This window comes from Tyto alba, unplaced genomic scaffold, assembly GCF_018691265.1.
Source record: "Tyto alba isolate M040663 unplaced genomic scaffold, T.alba_DEE_v4.0 Super-Scaffold_44, whole genome shotgun sequence".
Taxonomy (NCBI): Eukaryota; Metazoa; Chordata; class Aves; order Strigiformes; family Tytonidae; genus Tyto; species Tyto alba.
The window spans coordinates 11,473,685-11,494,479 of NW_024881320.1; the positions used below are offsets into that span (position 1 = coordinate 11,473,685).

The following is a 20,795-nucleotide window of genomic DNA, read 5'->3' on the forward strand; positions in this document are numbered from 1 at the left end:
GTTATCTTAGTAAGAAGCTTATTAAAGGAGGGTCTTCTGCATGGTTTGAAGAAGAAAGCTGCCTTATATAGGAGCATTTTCTCTTATATAGAGGCATGGGATGAGGTATGTACAAAGACTGCATCTGTCTCGGGTCTCTGGGATGTGTAATTCCTCAGGGTCAATGAAGCTGCCAGCTCAGGCAAGTGGTATGCAGACTGAGGCAGATCTTGCCATCAGCTCTCAGACTGACAGTGCTGCACAGAGACCTTTACTGTGAAAATATTTTCAAGTTTGTTCTCAGGTCCCTCTGTGCATCCTCCCTTGCTAGCTCTGTGCCAGTGCTTCAGGATTCATTGGGAGGTTGCACAATACATCAAGAGTTTCCTGAGGGTCACTGGATTTAAACTGGCTGGATGGTTCCGGCCCTGATGTGGTTTGCTATTTTGCACATCCTTTGAGCCAAACAACACTGCAAGAAGATACATACCCTCAGTTTCAGATGCAGGTCATGCTTGAATGCACTAGGCCTTAAACCCATATGACTGAAACTATAGGTACACTTTGAACAGCTGCTTTAATTATGTTCACCTAGGAACATTTGGCAAAGCTTCATGATTTTCCACAAGTGCATGCCTTTCCAACACTAGGAACCCAGCCCATACAAAGAGTTCACACACCCCCAGATTCTCTAGCCAGACAAACCTCCTCTATTTGCTGCTCAAGCTCTGTGATATTGGGAAACAGCTGATCATGAATCCTGGGCTCTTCCACTGCCTTCTTCACATCATAACCAAACCAGATGGAATTGATGATCGTCTATGAGAAGCAAAAAGCCTTAATGTTAGTTACTTGTCTTCAAAGAGGCCTGACTCTTGTAGCAACATAGGCAGAGACGTCTATAGGATGTTCACCAGAGCATACAAAAGGCATAATTTCCAATTCCTGCTGCTTTCAGCTGTCCCTCTCTTGGCTAAGCAAAACACAGGTACATGGCAGCAAGTCAGCTTGTATACGCTCAGGAGGATTCCCACAAAAAGAGACCGTGAATCGCTAAAATGAACATAGTAAAAGGATCAGATCTTCAAGTTATTGTAGTTAGGTTTATGCTGCTGTGATTAAGCTAGTGCCAGCTTAGTTAGACACACAGCAGTCACCTCAGCAAGCATACAACTATGGCTTCTGGCTACTGTGCAACCAATTTCCTTAAACCTGGCTCATCTCTGCATGCTTAAATTGCAGGTTGGAGCTGCTGGCAAGTGAAAATAGCCTCAGGATCAAGGGCTTAGACAGCTGCTTGTAGTGGTTTTTATGGAGACTTCTCTACCTCAGGCAGAAAGCAGGATCCAGCCTGGTGCTCTGAACTGTGTGTGTTGGCACAGGAGATGGCTTTCTCCAGCGGTCACCTTTGGTTTAGCTGGGCATTTGAGTGGCTGCCACTGCAGCTCACAGAGAGCCTGCCTGTCAGATGGCCTGACATCATGCCTGGCTTAAGTTCTTATTTAGCTTCTCTGTGTGACTTTCATCCAAAGTTTATGATGTTAAATGGGAATGGCTCTAAACTAGATAAAGAGACTAGTTCATGGAGATCCAGAGAACAGAAGTCAAAGCTAAACTGAAGTTACAAATCTTCTGCAAGTTATAAGAACAACTTGCCAAAGGAAAAAATCTGGAATTGCTGAAGGAAGTAATTTAATGTGAGACCCTTTGTAGCTCTGGCAGGAGTTGGCATTGGAGGTCTGGCCCTCAGGAGGCCAGGCAGGAACCTCCCTTTCAGGCCCCTGGCCCACCGCAGGGAGCCACAGCCATGATCACATTGTGGGTGAAGACTTGAGCCCTTACCCAAACAGTGCCTTTCCCCCACCTTGTTTTGCCTCAGCTGTGACCCCAGCTTGCCCATATCATCACATACCAGTGCTGTTGCTGTGGTTATTTTTGTTCCTCCAGAAGCACCAACCACCATTCTGACCTTTTTTGTTTTATCCACCAAAATTGAGGGGCACATGGAGGACATTGGCTGTTTACCTGTTGGGGACACAGACGCAACAGAGGCTCAGCTTTCCACCTGCAGCTTACAAGCTGCCAGCTTCTGCTCCATGTCTAAACCCAGAGCCTCAGTACCCACCTTCCTGACTCAGCTGGCACATCTTGTTCAGCCCTTGGGGAACCTAGTATCCCCTGTACCCATCCCCTCCTTGCTCCCAAAATGCAAAGCTTAAACCTGGTCCTTCACGCAGAGGCTGAAGGTGCCTTCCTCCACAGTCCTGTCCCAGCTGGGGCTGTCTGTGATGCAGCTGCCACAGGTACACCATGGGACTTCCTCTCCTGTACTTTCATTTCCCTGACCCTCTCCAAAGCGTGGGGTGCAGGAGGGCAGCAGAATCCCAGCCAGCTTTAGCAGCAGTGAGATGGGGCTGCAGGAAGCAGTGGTGGAGCAGGCAGGGTGCTTGGGTTAGATACGTGAGCTGGGTCTATCCAGAGCTGCCCTGCAGCCCCCAAGGCAGCACAAGGAGAAGGCTGGACAGTGTCATCTAACACTTCGCATTCAGCTCCTGCTGCTGCCTCCACCCCGCTTATATCAGTTCAAAGAAATCTTTTGCAGCCCCAAGTCATTTCATTTGACATGCACTAAGCTCCCTGGGAAAGGATTTCTGGTTGTTGGAAGGAGGAATACACAAAAGTTTTTCTTTAGACAGCTTCTCCACTTTCAGGGTGCACCGGGGCAGCTGGTTGTGTGTTTCTGGCAGAGATTCCAGGTGACTCGCTTTCATCCCTGTCCTCTGCAGAAAGCCCCAGATATGTGCCTGATCACAGACATGCTGCAGGCTACCTTGCAGACACCATAGTGTTAGTATGCAAGATACAGACAAAAACTGAGTCAGGAAGGAAATTTACAGCTACCTGGTGCTATGAAATTTGCTGGAGAAGGAGGGATCCCAAATCCATTGACTATGTAAGGTGAGCTGAAGTCATCCATCTCATCATTAAATATGATTCCACTCACGTTGGATCGTACATCAGAGCCAAAGCTAGACAAAACAAGTTGGTGCAGACATGTCAAAACTAGAGCAAATCCAGGAAGAGCTTCAGATGAATTACTGCAACGTGAAACCTGGGATTTGATTGGAGTAGCTTTCCACTCTCCTGTTGTAAAGGACATTCTGTCACCCCTCACGGGAAGAAAGCAGTTTATATCATTAGTACACAGCTACACAAAGAGGAAAGGCAGCCCAGAGCCCTGCTGTATAGCTCCCCTGCAAGGACCCCAAGGGAAAAACAGCACAGCAGCTAAGTACAACTAATTCCCCTTCCAGCTGGGCAGTACTGCGCTCCATTTGGAGGCAGCATAGCTCAAAGACTGGCACATTTGGGAATGACTGGGGTTTTGCTTCAGTATGTCAAGATGGAGACATTTTCTATGGACAAAAAGAACCTTCACCCCCCAGCTTCAGGGTATATATGTGGAACACAGCTCTTCCTGACAGTGCTTGAAGACAAGCACTGCACTTCCAGACCAGCTGTATTAGCTCAAATTCCTTCCAGAAGCCTGGGAAATCAGAGCCAGCAGCGATACCACTGCTTTTGAGAAGATCCAGATGCAGTAAGTATTTCGTTGGTGGGTGAACCCAACATGAGAGAGGACACATCTTGTCCTCTGACCCAGCCACCAGGTCTCAGTGTTAAGAACTGACCTGCAAGGTCAGCAGAATTTCCCATCACCAGTGCTACCCATCACTACCTCGCTAGAGAGATGACAGTTCAGTGATGCGTTATACCAACCACAGAACCACCACTAGGAAGATGGCAAAGGCCTACATGGAAGTAATGTCTGAGCTCATACTATTGGTTGATGGTGCTGGTGGCGGACACAGCACTGCCATCATCAGCCACAATGGAGAGGTGGGATGTACCGGCATTATCTCCAGTGTAATATACTGGCTCATAGTAGTCAACTGGATGGGAGGTGTTGTCTGTGATTTTCCTCCGAAGACTATCCGCAAAGAACTTGGACGTCATGTTTCTGATTGCCTGTCAGAGAAATCCAATGCAGTTACTCAGCAGGTTAAATTTAAGAGACATGTAGTTATGAGGCTGATATCCAATACTTCAGACAACAGAAGAGTCCCGGCAGTGAGGCTATAGTTTTCAGTCAGGGGCTTTCCTCCTTCTTGAAAGATGGACATTGTACCAAAGAGCATTTTAAGCAGTCACAGAATCAGCTGTTACAATGCACCCCTTTGTGTAGGAAGTTAATCAGCATCCATTATTGTAGATCTATGGAAAGCTGTCCTCAAAACTGCTGTAAGGTGTAGGCAAGCAGTGTTATATTTGCTTCAGAGATGAGAGGGATCAGGTTGAGAGGACTAGACCAAGACAAGCTCTGTAAATTGCAAATTTGTATCCATCAAGCTGGGCTGGGCTCAGGTCCTGCTGCTTTTGGAGAGTCACAGAAGCAAAAGAACAAAGCGTGAAGTTGGGAAAAGCAGGGTTACTGCCTCAACCCTTCCCATCCATTGGTCCATTTACTACAGCCAGGACAGTGTCTAGAGAGCCACAAAGATGCTGCAATGTCATCTAGTGAATAAGGCTTCAAACACTATGAAAACAGGGATGGTTAGCCCTGAATATCCTCAAACACTCCTGGTGAATTGAGGATTTTGCTTTTCCTTACAGCAGGAACGTTTCCTTCATTTATATCCCTCACAGCTCAGCCATGAGTCACATAGGACTTCACGTTTTGATTCAGAGATATTTCAGCGCCTGTCAATAGCAGGTGGCACAGAGCATCCCTGACAAAGTTTAGTCACCCAAAAACTTTAAGCCATGTTCCAATCAACCTTGGTGTTGCAGAAAGAAAAGGCTTTTGCCAGATACCTCTGTAATGTTGACAAATTTTGGATCTCCCAGTAAAGTCCTCTTGGCATAGGCAAAGCGAAAGGCCTCCACAATGCGGTGGTAAGTCAGACCTTTCTCCTCCATGGTTTTGATGCTGTCAGCAGAGAAATTATATCCTGGCAACAGAAGACAAATGATTGTGAACACAAAGGAAAGTACATGGTCAGTGGACTGCTAATAAACCTATGTTAAATGGTATAATCTTGAAACCCAGTCTCTACAGAGACGCAGTCACTGGACTGTCCTAATCTGCCCATGGAGAACACAGGAGCTCTGGTAGTTTTGAGCACCACAGGAGTCATCAGCAGGATTTGTACTTGCAGAGATGTTTTCCGAAGAAGCCTCAAGTACAAGTTAGTTTCCACCCATGCAGGTACCAGGGAGGTGCCCCAATCAGGAGCATATTTTTCCTCTCACACCTGTATTTTAAGTAGGAAGGCGACATCCCTGAGTTTACAGAAGAGGAATGTTTCAACATCTCTGATCCCGTCTGGGGTCTCAGACTTCTCACCTGCTGGAGGGCTATCAAGGGGTGCCCAGCTCCCAAAACAAAAAAGACATTGTCTTTCGAGTCCTCCCAGCTCCTGCTGCCTGTAAGGCACTGCTTGGTGACACTCTCACCTTTCAATATGTTGAAAATGAGGGCGAGCACTGGGCCACTTAGGGGGGCACTAGGTGTGTAGAGAGTAAACTCCCCAAGTGTGATCTGTATGGGGTCTTCGATCACTGTTGCATTGTAGTTCTGCAGGTCATCCAATGTGACAATGCCCCCTGGAAAAGAGAAGGAAACTATAGATGTGGGTTTATGTGATCTCTGGCAGGAAGAAGAGGTAATACTCCATCACCAGGTATCACAGCAAGGACAGGAGGGAACACAGACAAATCCAAAAAGTTGCAAGGTAAAGAGAGAAAAGATGGGTGCACAGGAGATGAATTTATTCCTTGATAGATCCAGCTGAGGCTCAGATAGCCTAAGCTTGAAGTTGGGCTGATTTACGGCAGAAAAAAATCTGGTGATCCATCTTTTTTTTACAAAGGACACCAGCAATGTCAGATAACAAAATGTCCATAAGAGTCCTGTTTATAGGAGGAGGATGCAGCTTTTGGGTGCAGATGCTTTGAGCTACCCCACAAGCAGAATAATTTGTATGTTCCATTGTCTTTCTTACCAGAAGGGGGAAGACAGTAATTAGCCACCACAAATAAAGCCAGTAAATTACTTACTCATATGAGGGTCACTGAAGTTAGCAAATGCTAGCTAGTAAGGATAGGATACTACCACCATCTAGTGGCACCGAGAGATTAAACAAGCTCAGAGTTTACAGGACCGTGTATGTAATGTTTTAGGTAGAAACTTGTTGAATTCAAGCTCTGTAAACAGCACATATCTACTAAGCTATATCCAGAAACGCATAGACTTGCTAGACTATATGGTACAGAAATGCACAGTATATACTATCCATTTCTGACTGAGTCTCAAAGGCATCCATTAAAGTGCTAATGGCTTCTCTTGGGTGTCCTGTTGCCACAGATCTCAGAGGCAGCATTTCAGGCAGTAAGCTTGACCCGCTTCCAAGGCTTCTGCAGGTCACCGGCTCCTCCCTGGATGCTGAGCGCAGCAGTCAGGTCACTCATGCTGTTTTGGACAGATGTCCTGTTTCTCACCTACACTGCGGATGTCATCGATGATCTGTTTTGCCAGGCTTCCTGTGTAAAAGGCATCTGCTCCTTCACTGGCTATAGTCTCGTATGTGTTGGCTAGTTTAGGCATCTTGATGATATCGCCCTCATGCAGAATTTTCCCTCCTCTGCAGAACACTTCGCTAACAGAGAAAGGAGATTGAGAAGATCAGGTCTGAGAGACAAGTTCAAAACTATGTGTACCTGTACCAGCTGACACAGTATTTGCGTGTTCACACTAGAGGCTTCTTGGAGAGAAGAGAAACTGCTTGAGCCATGCCCCAGGGGTCCTGATATCTTGCACTGGGACATAAAAGTGAACAGTGGTTTCTGACCTGGGATTCCACATTGCTCAGAATTTGCTCAGTGAAGCCTGCAGGAGGGAGTGCCGATCTTTTTCACCAAGGCAGTCCACCCTCCCTACCTGCCCAAGGGGCCAACAACTGCCTCAAGATGCCCAAGAGGGGCCATAGTCCTTGAACTCAAGCAGTTCAGTTTAGAGCACAGACTATGAAGCTATGAGGCTCAAAGCTTCCAGTGAGTCCAGGAGAATGTGTTTCGATCCCTGTTTGTCAGAGCACTTTGAGCTAGGCACTTTCCTCTCTGGCTCCCTCATCATGGATCATGAATGTGCTGCTGTGGACCTGCCAGATGGAAGTACAGGAGATAGGCCCAGGCTGTACATCCCAATTGGATTGGAAACAAAGCTGCAGCTGGCAGAGATTTTAAGGAGAAGAGAGGATTAAACATGATCTCCAGTAGATCTGGACATAGACACCAAGGGTTTGACTGTAAGAGGAAGTGGAGGAGCATTTAAAACCCTTCATGTTCATAGTCATTGCCAGAAGTGGATGGTCAGAGGCATTGCTTGAGGAAGGCTGTCTGCAAAGTAAGAGATGACCCGAATTCCCACTGCCTGACAGCAGATGAGATGTTCAGGGAGACTCTGCAATTGCCCTAAATGCAGGTAAGATTAGCTTGGTGGACTTACAGCATGAGGAAAACCTGGGGATTCAGAAAATACATTGCCATCTGACAGATTAATCCCAGCATGTACTCTAATTCCACCTCTCTTCAGACAAATGAACTTTAAGAGCAGAATTTATCTCCCTTTAAAGGTCAGGACTGAACACTCCTAAAATTGGCCACATGATTTAGCACCTTCAGGTAGCTGGAATAACATCAGCAGGTACAGTGAGTACAGTCACTGGAGGGGAAGCACACTCCTCACAGACGCTACATTACACAAACACAGAAACTCTTCAGCTAGGATGCAGTTGCCCCAAATTTCTCCACACAGAACAGCAACTGCTCTACCTACCACAGTGAGGGATTGCTTTCAATTGAGTCCTCTCTTGATTTGATGGCTGCTGCAAGGCCTTTTCCAATAGGGAATCCTTCCCTTGCCAACTTGATGCTGGGCAGAAACAGGTCTTTCCATGCTAGTTTGCCATGACGCTTGTGAGCCAGTTCATACCCACGGATTTCTCCTGGAACAGCAATGGACAGTCCTCCTGGAGCAGATAAGGAATGTATTAGTCTTCCATAGCAAGAAAAGAAAGCGATTAATGGAGTAGAAGGGAGACCAGGCTTCTCCATCAGCCCTGTTATTAGGCAGGGATTGTGTATGCTATGACCAGCTCAGTTTGTGCATACAATGCTAACAGAATTATTGTCTGACATTTACGCCTATGTATTCTGGACTGTTGAAGCATCTCTATCCTCTTGCTGGTAACTCAAGTTTTTGGGTCATTTCCCCTCAGTAGGCTCTGTACCAGAGAAAAGCTGCTCAGAACACAGAAGCTATCATAGCTGCCTGCAGTTTTCAGTCCTTCAGAGGAGAACACACTACAGTAAGAGGATAGAGACTGTGTACATACTTAAGCCAAATACTTTGTTGCAGCATTTTAACGACAATTGCAATAGATTGATTACTTGTAGTAATCAGTGGTGCAGTTTGCTTTGATCCTGTTTTTATTGGCATCTCCCAGAAGTTCAACACACTTCTCAAGGTGTTGCCCCTTCCTGGTTACAGGAGTGAGCATGAAGAGAACTAGTTAGTATTTCTGTCTATTTTTGATTAGAAAATACTTCTCTGAAATGAAATTATTACTTTTCTGGAGCCCCTGAACCATCAGTTGGAGCCACCATAAAAGGTATTTAAGGAGAACACTTGAACTGACAAGAACTAAGATGATCCACAAAGATTTATTTAAAGTGGTGGACAGGAAAGATGACACATATGGAACAGGTCATACTCAGCGCTTTGGATTTGCCTGCATTTTCATGACATGAAAAACAGAAAGTGCTGAGGTGACCAACTAGTCTGAAGGACATTATTTTTAGCTTCTTTCTCAGGACAGTGATTACATATTGCATAAAGTAGAAGACATTTCTAGGTGAGAAATCCTGTAGATATGCAAAAATCTAACCACAGATGTTCTTAATTTAGACATGTCAGTAGCAGCTGATGTTGGAGTTGTGTGGTCCCCCCCAAGCAGTGAAACAGCCTTTGCCATACCTTTCAGAGAGAGCTGTGTGTTGTTCCCAAACATGTCCTCCGATGCTCTTTTTGGAGCCACCTCTCTTGCATTAATGATTTCCACTTTTCCTTTAATGACAGAGCAAGGAAGATGATGTTTAGCTCTGAACGCAACACACAGGCATGGTCTATGCTGAAGAATTCTGATCAATGTGAGCCAGTTTCTTGGCAGTTATTTTGAGGACAGCATGTTCTCCCAGAGGCCGTGCAAGTCAGTCTTTTACCTTTGCTCAGGTAGGATGAGTCACCTGCTTTAGATAAACAGTTCTCACACTGTTCCAGATGTGTGTGGCCCCGTCCCTTACCTGTGCTGCTGTAGATGGTAAAGAAGAGGCCCCCTCCAATGCCCATGCTGTGAGCATTCATGAGTCCTACACAAAGCAGGGCTGCAATCGCAGCATCCACTGCTGATCCACCTTGCTGAAGGATGTCCCTGTTCAGCAGAAGAGAAGGCATCATATGGTGACATGTTACAGTGTCTCACCTACCTGTGAGCAGTGGATTCATCTCATCAGAGCAGCTAGGACAGATTCTCTAATGCACATTTGTCCACACCCAGTCTATAGGTTCTTCAGAAATAGGAAGTTTTGAACTGCTGTCACTCTGTTCTGTCACGAGAACAGAGAGTAATGGTCTAGGTGTAGAACAGATCATCCCTCATTAGAGACACATCCAAACTAGCTTGAAAACACTGAGATATGTCGAAGTATGTGTGGGGACAGGCATCCCAGATGCATTCATTACACATGAGAAATGACAGCTCTCTGAGGAGCCTGAAATCTGCAGCACTTGCATCTAGAACTGGAGGACGGCTTGATAAATGGTTTTTAAAAGGAGCTTCACAAGCATCCCACTGTTCATGCATCTGGGGAATCTTTGCTATGTTGTCTTTGGGCAACTGCAGTAACATTGGTCAGGCATGGTGAAAGCCCAGGTTTTATAATGGCCTCCCCTTTCTACAGGGAGATTAGAGATTATCTCTGCGGGGCACCCGCCAGGCTTGCACCTGGACATCAGGGAAGAAACAGTTTTTTCTTGTGCAAGAGCTGCCAGAGCTAATGAGAGTCACAGCACAATTAGCGGGTACCTTCCAATTATCGAGCACTGCCCTGCATCTGTAGCCACAGCCGCCTTCTTATAAGTGTGTGTGTCCCCTGAGTCAGAGCGCAGCCCGAAGAAGAGTCCCAGGAACAAGATGAGCCCCAGCAGGGCTGCAGTCAGGACTCCGGCCACCACATAGTGCTTCTTCATCTTCCTGTGGGAAGAGACAGGATCATCAACCACGCTGCTTCTGGAGCAGAAGGAACTAGGGAGCAGATGATCAGGCACAAGAGCAGTCTTTTCATCTACCATCTTTCATATCCACTGTTTCCCCCTCTACCCTCCGGCAGCCGACAGCTCTGCACATGGAAGGACGGTTTGGGAAGGAGTGGCCAGTGGAGGTGCAAGCCCAGTTCTGGCCTCAGTTACATCAGGGTGATATCTTATTTTGAAGTGAAGTAGAATATCAAGAGCAGAGGGGATGTTCAAGATGCCCTGCTACTGTTACCCTTCAGTGGTGATAGGACAAACGATTGCTCTTCGTGACTTTACGCTCTGAGGATTTTAGACACTCAGCAAGCATTTAAGTTACTGCCCTGCTTGGAAGGACGGGGGTGCAGTGTCAGATTGGATTTGATCTAGTTCCCAAATCAAGTCAGCAATACCAGTCAGAGACTTTTTACCAGATTCCCCCCTCCAAGACACACTGACAGGCCCTTTTCCTCTTTTGTCAAGGACTGCATCCTGCCCACACCCTGGAGGCAGGCTGGCTTTGCCAGGAGAGCAGCCATCTGTGTTGACCTCTTCCTCCCTACTTCATAGCCACAGAGTGAGGCTGTATGTATGACTTTTACCCAAGTTTCCAGCCCTTACTTTTTAGCAGGTTTCCATGAATTACAACCTGCGGGTCATGAACAACTTCCTCCTCCCCGGAACCTCTCATGGGGAGAGCCTCCCAAATATTTCTTCACTCAGATTCATATCAAGACCTTTTCTCTGGGCATTGCCAGTACCATTTCTCTATGCCCCTGCCATCTCTGTGCAGAACAACCATTCTAACAACTCCAAAGCTTTTACCAGCTTCCTCTTTATCCACTACTGCCATCCTATTTTCAGAGTGATCTCCTTGACTGAGCACCCCAGAGACTCCTGGAAGCCCTTCAGTAACATCTCTAAAGTGTTACAATACCAGCAATGAAAAGGCCTCAAACCAGCAACTATCATTTGGGTAAGAACCTGTCTTATAGCAGGTAGGTAACCTCATCCACCAAAAAAGCAGTGGATTCATAGATGAGAAGGGAAATCCAAGGAGCAGAACATAACTGGTGTTTGTCATGACTCACATCAACTTCAGAGGAAAAGTTTTGGAAAAAAATAACTTTATATAATCTGCTTTTAAATACTGTGTCTGCGAAGGAGTCTCTGTCCAGAAGGTTGTCAATGACCAGTGCAAAGCACGTCTTAGTCATTAGCAAGCCATCTTGGCCAGAGCTATTTGGCACACCCCGGCGTGAGCACAGAATCCCCTCTGTTCAGGGCCCTTGGCCAGAGCACCTTTGCAACGAGCCTGCCACTTCCAGAAGGCAATGGCCAGTGCTCAGGGCTCCATGTTTCCCAGTTCTGCACACAGCTGCTCTTGGGGTGCACAGGGTTACAGTTCATCTGTGAGCCAGCACAGGACACCAAGGAGCTCTCCAGCAAACATATTACAGATACACACCAGGTTGAGTTGAGAGCTACTGAAGGGATAAAGAAACACCGCCACCTCATTGGGACTGACAGTTCATGAATTACAGCTTGAATGGCTACTCTATGACCCATTTCCTTTCCCATTACAGGATTGTTCCAGCAAAAAAGACCCAAATTCATCGTATTGCCTTCAGGGACCAACTTCCCCCCTGTGTAGTGCAGCTTTGGGTTTTCACCATGACTACTGTACTTGTGCAACAGTCAAGATGCCCTTTACCTTACCAAAGCATCTTCTGTGGTCAGAGACAAGCCAGTCCATGGCATTATGGGTGAAGAGTAGATTCACCAACCCCACCCTCTGTAGGTATTCAACAGCCCAAAGCAGAGCAAACTCCAGCAGTCAGAGCAGCACTCGATGCCCTGCAGCAGCAGAACACGCAGGATTAGGAAGCAGTGAGTGTGCCAGCACTGAGCTAACTAGAGGAAGCAGGCCAGGTCAGTCAAACCAAAACTTTTCTCAGAGGGAGGAGATTAGCAAGCACTGCCCCCTCAATCTCACCCCCATTCCTGTTATTTAAATGAGAAGATATACATTTGCTATCCAAGCCCTGTATCTGTAAGTCCCAGTCTGAGCACTAAAGATGTCCATCTCCAAGTAAAGCGGCTCGTACCATTGTGTAAATCTATTGTATGTGCTGTTCTGTAAACAAATGTCAACTGAGGGCAGTAAAAGGTAAATGGATGAAACTTCTTTCCAGGTTCTAGAACTTGATTTACATTCAACTGCTTTTAAAAGAGACCAGTGGCGTGTTTGCAGAGCAATGACTGTGCAGGGAAACAGAGAAGCCATTATATCCCCAACAATAGCTCACACACAGCCTCAGAGTTTAAAGACAGTTTTGTTTCTTGGCAGAGAGAGTTCAGCTTCAGCACTGGCAGTCTCCTCTAGGCTTCACAAGAAATGCCATGGGATCTTTTATCTGTGCCCCAGCTAGGGAGAAGGTACTTTGTTTCATCTGAAGGCTGCTCTATGCTGGGCTGTCCTGCAAGCCCGGGGTGACTCAAGTCCCGTAGCTGATGTGTTAACCCATAGGTTCCTGGCTCAGGCTGTGCAGTTCTCCTCCACAACTGCTAGCCTCACTGCCAAGCTCCTGTAAAGATGCCCTGTCAGGCAAGTTATTCTGAGAGAAGGAGAGGTGAAGGGGAAACCTCAGATGGTACTTCTGCTCTCATCTTTCACCACCTCTCTAGATTTGGATGACGCTCGTAAGCCCCTCCTAGACCCATAAGAGGGTCTCCACACTGAGTGCCCAGCTGCCTGGTGAGTGCACAGACCTTGAAAAGGGCGCTCCAGCCCACCTCATACGCCTCAGGCACAGCTCCCAGCCTGCTGTCAGCCCCCAGGGCGAGGATAAGACACGCACCGCTGGGGGCAGGAACAAGCACACAGACTTCCCTGAAGAGACACTGATTGCTGGGCACTGCTCCTGCACCACACAGTGGTACCAGGTTACCCTCTGGGCTGGGCCTCTGGGACCCAAGTTGGGCCAAAAAGGGGGAATGCTCTTAATAAAAGTGCATCTGTGCAATCTGTCAGATTGATCCTTCTAAGGAAGAAGCAGATGTACGAGCTAAAGGTCTATAGACTTCTCTTCTTCAACAGTACAGAGAGCAAACTCAGCTGAGGATAATCCTCTCCACCTTGTCAGCTCAACTCCCATAAGCTCCTTAACCTATTTCAGGCCTGACCCTAGAGGGAAGTGTCCCTTGCACAGTCCTTAGTGGCTTCCTAACTGTGGCACAGCAGAGGTGAACAGGCATTGTTTGCTGTACAGTAATGGGGAGATGGATCAGGAGCCTGCAGATATCCATTTTCCAACCCACCCCTCCACACTTGCCCTGTGCCCTGGGTGGGCTACATTGCAGGAAAAGCTGAGGTTTTGCACCAATGGTCTTTCTGAGCCTCGGATCTGAAGTTGAGTCCCCACTATGATTTATTATTGAGAGTAGAGCAGCAGCTGCGGGCCACAACCTGAGCTGGCTTCCCACCTATTGTCTGCTGAGGCTGGCTTTAACCTGCAGATCTCTGCCAAATTCAGCTGTTTGGAAGCTTGGCTAGCACTTCACTCACAGAGTGCTGCTTGGGAGCAGCAATAGGTCTCCAGGAGAGAGGGGCTATAAAACCATTAAAAGCATTATTATTTCTCACTGTTACAAGGGTCCAACAGCCAGTGGTAGCCATGGAATTTAAGATGTAGCTTGATAGTCTGTCTTAATTTATATTCAGAGACAGGGGAGGACCAGCAAGTAGCAGAGTTATGCTTGTATGAGCAAACCCATTGAGCTGTATTCAGATGTGTCACAACATTCACAACCTTATTTAAACATGGAGTTTTGCATTAAAAGAACCCCAGTGCAACAGGCTAGATAGTGTCAGGCAGGGCATACAGGGTCTGACATCTCTGCCAAGAGGGCTGGGGCATGCTATAGAGATGACAATGCCATGGTCAGGGAAAGCACCAGGACAACCAAAAGAGGAGAAAGAGGATGACAGAGGAGTCCAGGTATGGTCAGGCACTGCCTTGTTCTTGAATAAAGTAGTGAAGGAGGCATCCACTGACAGCGCCTAAAACGTTAACCACAAACTTTAACCCAACAGGCTTCTGCTTTAAACCTATCTTGCAACCTCTGCATACCTCAGCACCCACTCCTAAGAGTTCCTCGTACTCCTGCCCCCAGCCCAGTAGCCAATACTTGGCCATTAGCTTCAAGACGTCTGTCCCTACTTTCCTCGGGCAGCACATGTTACGCAGGGATAGATTGGGCATCTTGAATCTTGTCACAAGACACAGGCTATGCTCTTCTGATAAAGCTCAAACTTTATATCAATAACATTGTCATATTTAAATAATTAATAACAAACAGTTCAGATAATGTTTTCACACTCTACTGTCACTCTAAGTCAGGGACTTCTGACTGAGAGTGAATGTAAAGTGAACAGCTGCAAGATTGCCACAGGGGCCCAGGAGTATAAGCCAACAGAGGACTCAGAGGAGCAGAGCCAGATTGGTAGCAGAGGCCCAAGGGCTGTTCACACAGATGTCCCGTTACTGATCCAGCATTATGTGACATCCTAATGAAAGTGTCTACAACCGGTTACACAGGCGGAGCCAACTCTAAAGTGTATATAAGACTGTAAGACAGCTACGTGCACTGACACCATACTTCAGGATTGGGTATGCAGAATCGATCACTGACATCCTCTCTTGCTACAGGTGTAGGTACTGTTTGACAGGACAGGCTACTTATTCCCAAGGGCTGTTCCCAGCATCCTGCCAGGGGGCCAGGCCATATTCAGAGGTGAAAAAGGAGTTATATCCATCCATGTGGTAATGGCTGATGGGGGGGTCTATGTCAACTACCAAGCTGGTGCTGGTTCCCCACACCACTATCACCTTGCTTTCCTCCTCACTGGGAGCTCACTGAGAGGTAGTGTAATGAAACAAGCAAATTATTCCTTCATCTGTGGGAAGTCCTTGCACTAGGAGTCTGTGCACACACCCAGTTAGCTAGAAGGCAATTTAAATTCTCAGGTATAACTGTACTTACCATGCATTCCCTTAGATGTCAGTAAGGACAATGGCCAGCAACCTCTGCTTTCATCTGCAAGATTATCCAAGGTCACTGGCCTCTGAGCATCTAATTACCTGGGGTTATCTGCTCCAAGAGAGCTTGCACTGAAGAAAATTAGGACAAAACCAATACAGAAATTACATTGGGACTGTCCATGGCTATTTCTGGTGAGTTCAGCTGTTTCTTCCACTTCCAAAGGGAGAAAAGTTTGCAAGATTTGTTTGCTGTTACAGGTTATCAATTTTATACTTGTTTTGTATACCTGTTTTCTAGAAGTTCTGCAAGTTTTAGTATGACTCTGGCTAACTATGTAGGGCCTTTGCCCCTTTACTCCTAAACCTGGTTGTTATGCCTTCTAGGGCATGTTATGCCTTTTCACATGCCATATCCAAATCTTAGGTTGCCCATTCCCCATAAACCACTCCTCATTACACAATCTACAGTTCTTAGGTTCTGGCAGGCTAATATATGCCATAATTACCCAAAGGCCAGGGGATAAAAACCTTACACAACAAGGACTGTGTAAAGATTACAAGTGTAGTTGTAACATCAAACCTGCTTCCTGCCTACCAAGTTAGAACTCTCCAATTGCAATGGGGTCTTTGCATCTCACCACAAATAGTCTCAAAGCAGCAATGGGTGAGCTGGTGCAAGCTGTACATATGCTTGGACCGAACTAGAATGGCTCAGATGCAATGTTTCTACCCACTAATAGGTTTGTGTTAGCCCAAATGCCAGAAAACTTCGTAGGTAATACCTTTACACTTGCTGTTCTGTGGCATTGTTGAAAGACATAAACTTTCTGAGCACTCTCCTTTGGAGAAGAGTCCCAAAAGAAAAGGGTTTGTTTCCCTGTGCCTTCTGTCCTATACTCACACACAAAGGTCTTGTCCCATATAAGCCTCCCCATGCAGTCTTGCCCTGCAGTTATTGCAGTAAGACATGAACTTAAGACATTTGAGACTCTATGAGTTTATGTGCTAAATATTTTTTCCCTTCAGGCCTTTTACTATGATTTATAGTAGCAGTCACCAGGATGCCTCTGATCACAACTCTGGTTCTGCTACCAAACACACAGGCAGACAGAATGTCCTATCAGGTACTGATTTTCATGGTGCTTAGCAGGCATTTTTTCTAGAACTATTTCTACCTTGTCCACACAATGCCTTCTAGAGAATTTAAATAAGTTATTTACAACAACCTCTTGCATCTAAGAAAATCATTCCCAATTCAAGTCTTACACAGATTTCTATAGAAAACTGTGTCTCAAATATTGAAGTATCTGGCATTCAAAACAAGCAGATATTTTAAGTCTAGTCAATTCTAGGCCACACAATGAGAGAGGAGGTATGTTCTGGTATTAAGCTGGAACTTAAAACTCTGAAGTTCTCATACTTATCCATCACAAGATATCTAAGTTGAAGACTTACGCAATCTTCATCTCTACCAGTGATAAGGGAACTAAAGCAGAGTTCAGTCAAGCCACGAAGAAGCCCAGAGAGGCTTCCAAATTCAGATCTAGGCACTGGTGGTCCTGCCTGAAGCAGGGGGAGAGAGCAGTCCCTGGAGAAACACAGTAACTCCATTCAATTCAGTTAAAAGCCTTCCTCATAGCTAGAACCTCCCTGTTGGTCCCTGTCCAACTGGCCTGTGTCCTCTGTGACTTGCTGCCTCCCTCCCCTCAGATGCAGGTTAAAGGCCTTTAGCACCCTCTTTGTTAAGCCCGTCACTGAGGGCCCATGTGCATACAGATAAATTTTAAGGAGATGTGCCTCAGCGCAGAGCAGTGGTCCCTACTTATTGCTGTGATGTCAAGCCAGAGACAATAGAGCAGAAAGTCCCTGAATCAAGCAGGCTGCTCCAGCTGGTTTTCAGGTGTGCTGTTCACAAAGAGAGCTATTTTAATCAAGATTTGCAACTCCTCCACAGGCATCAGGTTTTCTGAAGCCTAATGGCATGTAGTATTCTGTCCAATGTAAACTCTGAGTTCACTAAGAAAGAGACAATAATTTCCTCTTAAAGCAACTTTCATGTTTTCCTTCAGAAATTTTAACATCAGATCCAACATTTTTTATCTTAAGTCACTTCAGCATAAACTGCGAAGTGAAAAAAGGCAGAAGGGCAGAGTAAATGCAGAATGGTTTTCACAGTGTATTCTAGCTGGGGACCCCCAAGAAATCCAGAACTGGAAAACTCAATCTCAAAAATGTAAGTTATTAAATAAAGTTTTATAAACTCATTCAGAACATCACTGTTACATTCACTCCTAATTTAAAATCAAAATGCTTCATTAAAATAGTTCTATTATCCCAAGTGTCGCAAAAGATATTTTCAGGTGCTCTTCTGCCATTAAACTAGAAGCTGTTTATTAGACCTGAGCATATTGAGACTGGTTAGTCAGGTCCTATCATTCTCTTCTGACAAGCTTTAATGTGATATATTAAAAAAAGCCACATTGTCTCATGTTCTGTTGAATAAGAAATCCCACACAGCACTTCCAGGCCAAGGCAAATGGCTTAATGAAGGTAATTTCTAATTCCCCCTTACCTCTTGAGAGTATTTGCAACTCCGTCCTGCCCTTCCGCATTGATTTTTATGTACTGATATCCTCTGAATATCCTTTCTCAAGAAGTGACCCACTTCCTAGGGAGAATATATCCTTGTAGCAGTAACCACTTATCTTCCCTTAAAAGTTCTCCAAAACATACCATACTATTTGATATTTGTACTGCTCTGTTCACGAAGATTAACCCATTGAAACTCATTATATTTGAATTCACAGTACCAGAGGAATGCATAAGTAATCATTGACTAGGTGAAGAATCAAGAACCCACACCTTCTAAACCGCATATTTTAGCATCCACAAGGTTACGTATCACCAGCAGAATCATTCTATTGGATTTGGTTATTACGTGGTGCAAATGTGAGTTTTCCCACAACTTATTGCTAGCTCTTAAATTCTGATTAAACAACTGAGCAAACACGTAGTCATCTTTAGTAGAAGTGCTCCCATCCCAACGTGGTCGTGTACCCTCACACACCTTTTGCCTAACTAACTGGCGTCCTTGTGGGTCAAAAAGAGACTGGATTTTAGGTGTGTCTGTACCTTGCAGCTTAAACCCAGACACCCTGTCAGATTTAGCTGTGTTTATATTTGGTGGGAATAACCTCTCTGCCAAGTGTGAGCAACTGTCTGCAAAGCATGGGCACCTGATCAGCTTGCATATCTATTCTTCAGCAGTCATGGCTACACACCACCTTAAAATGGTTTAGTTTGGATTAAGACACCAGCTGCATTGAGAAGATGCAATGCCTGTTCTGCCACCCCTGCTCCCATAGCAGTACCCTCTGACAGGAAAGATGCCAGAGCAGGAAGGTGGGGATGAAGAAATCCATTACTAAAATGCTCTGTTTTAAGCAACAATTCTACATGTTTGCTTGTGCTAAGTCTAGAAGCACAGCTGCAGCTCAAAAGCTGCAGTTCACCTGCTGCTGAACAGTGTAGCATAAACCCCAGTAGCAACCCAGACTCAGGGTAATGAGCTGCATGAACTGTCTTTGGACCCTAGGGACTCAGCTACTAAAGCTTATGCCACTGCTGCTGTCCATGGCTTGCTAGAAACCTCAGACCCAGATTTGAACAACACAAGAGCTGAATGCCCAGCCAGAATGCAGCACAGATAAATCACAGCTTGCCTGAAACTTGGGTGCAGCAAGGATTCAAGCCCATATGTCCTAATCTGATTTTTAGCTACAAGGCTGTCCGGCAAATGCAGGATGAAGCAAAGTCTGCCTGGATGCCAGTCAGCACTGTGAGATGCTATCTTTTGACCTACCAGGATCAGTCAAGTAGTTAATATCTCAATACCAAACCTGTCCAGTCCCTCTGCCCCACTCCAACCTTTGATACACTGGATCTTTAGTTAATTCAGAGGATGCTATAGTACAATGACTCATTAACAAAGTTTGGCCTAGCTCCAAGAGTGGTTTTTGAGAACATGAGCCATATTTCCTCTGCTTAAAAATACATCTTTGCTGTAATAACAACACAACGAAGTTCTCTTTAACATTTACATTTGGTAAAATCAGTATTATAAAACATGACCATTCCAGTCTTGAGATATTTGGAAGGAATTTAGTATGCGCCCATCTTTCAAAGAAAACTTTCAAATACCCCTTTCAAGGAATTGCAGCTAAAGGGCAAGTCCCTTCAGTTATATTGCTATCTTGAACAAACATGGAAGCTTTCTGGAAATTAGGTACTGGCACAGAAAATATTCTGCAGGCTCAAAAGGATTTGATGTATCATCTGTTTCTACTGGCCAGCCTGAAGTATACCTGCAGATTCCAGGCTATATCCAGTTAGTAACAAATACCGCTCTCACTGTAGCTAATTTATTGATGGAAGACCCATGATGCTCCACAGAAAAGATTATGACAGGAGTTGTTCCAAAACAACTATCCTCTGAAAAAACAGACAGTGTGGAAAGGTATCTGCTCTCTGCATCAAACAAGCTACACTGTACTTTCAGTCTGTCACACCTTTAATATTAAACAATTAATATTTTATAGGGGAAATTTAAGGTTCAGTCTACTGAAATGAATCCTTTTCTTAATTTACTAACCTCGTAGGTGTGATGGTACCAGGTTTTATGCTTAGTAGCAACTTCAGAACTATAAAACTATGTCCCTGAAGTAAGTCTAGGTCAGAAGAGTGTCTCCCTGTCACCACATTTGTCTCAGAAGGTGCAAGGTGATATGGAAAGGCTGACAGCTGAAAGAAACCCCTGTTCTAAATCATAATTACCCAACTGTTACTTTTTGCCCCAACTGCTAAAAGGCAAGTTTTACAATAGTGAGCCACCAAAATTAAGCAAATCTGTATGTCCTTCTTCAAGGGCAATGCAGTCTCATCTATGGCATGTTCTTACCAGCACAGAGCTGGAACAAGTTGGATGCTCCTCAGCAAGTTACTCTTTAACTTATGCACAAGTAGAGTTGAGGATGGGGTCAATGAAAGTTGTGAAACCGTAAGATAGTGGTTTTGGTTCTGATAGGTGACTAGCTTGCTATGTACAGGTTGTGCTATGCACAACTACCTCATTTCAGTTGTACATAAGTATGTCTGTCTAGGCATTAATATAATAGACAGCCCTGTTATAACTCAGCCTTGTATGTTTCAAGCAGCAAAGCCACACCTCAAACAGTAATACGATGTTTAAAGCAGGTGCATTGCTGCCTTGTTAAGCTCAACACATCAACCCCTTACAAAGAAAGAAAAAACTACGTCTTGGAGGGCTTGCCACCTCTTTCCATTTGTGACGCTCATGGCAT

The 20,795-nt window shown here is 45.4% G+C and overlaps 1 protein-coding gene across 3 annotated transcripts in view; it reads right to left on the minus strand.

The window, feature by feature from the left end:
* Window positions 1-20,795, minus strand: part of GGT1 (gamma-glutamyltransferase 1) — a 63,088-nt gene that overhangs the window by 1,199 nt on the left and 41,094 nt on the right. For all 3 annotated transcript variants that reach the window (XM_033001426.2, XM_033001428.2, XM_033001427.2), the window contains 11 exons: window positions 10,185-10,352; window positions 9,403-9,530; window positions 9,077-9,166; window positions 7,877-8,069; window positions 6,541-6,698; window positions 5,497-5,646; window positions 4,855-4,991; window positions 3,821-4,008; window positions 2,881-3,008; window positions 1,892-2,004; window positions 685-798 (listed from right to left, as the gene is read on the minus strand). In XM_033001426.2, coding sequence (XP_032857317.1) covers window positions 685-798; window positions 1,892-2,004; window positions 2,881-3,008; window positions 3,821-4,008; window positions 4,855-4,991; window positions 5,497-5,646; window positions 6,541-6,698; window positions 7,877-8,069; window positions 9,077-9,166; window positions 9,403-9,530; window positions 10,185-10,352 — 1,567 coding nt within the window. The remainder of the gene's footprint in view (window positions 1-684; window positions 799-1,891; window positions 2,005-2,880; window positions 3,009-3,820; window positions 4,009-4,854; window positions 4,992-5,496; window positions 5,647-6,540; window positions 6,699-7,876; window positions 8,070-9,076; window positions 9,167-9,402; window positions 9,531-10,184; window positions 10,353-20,795) is intronic.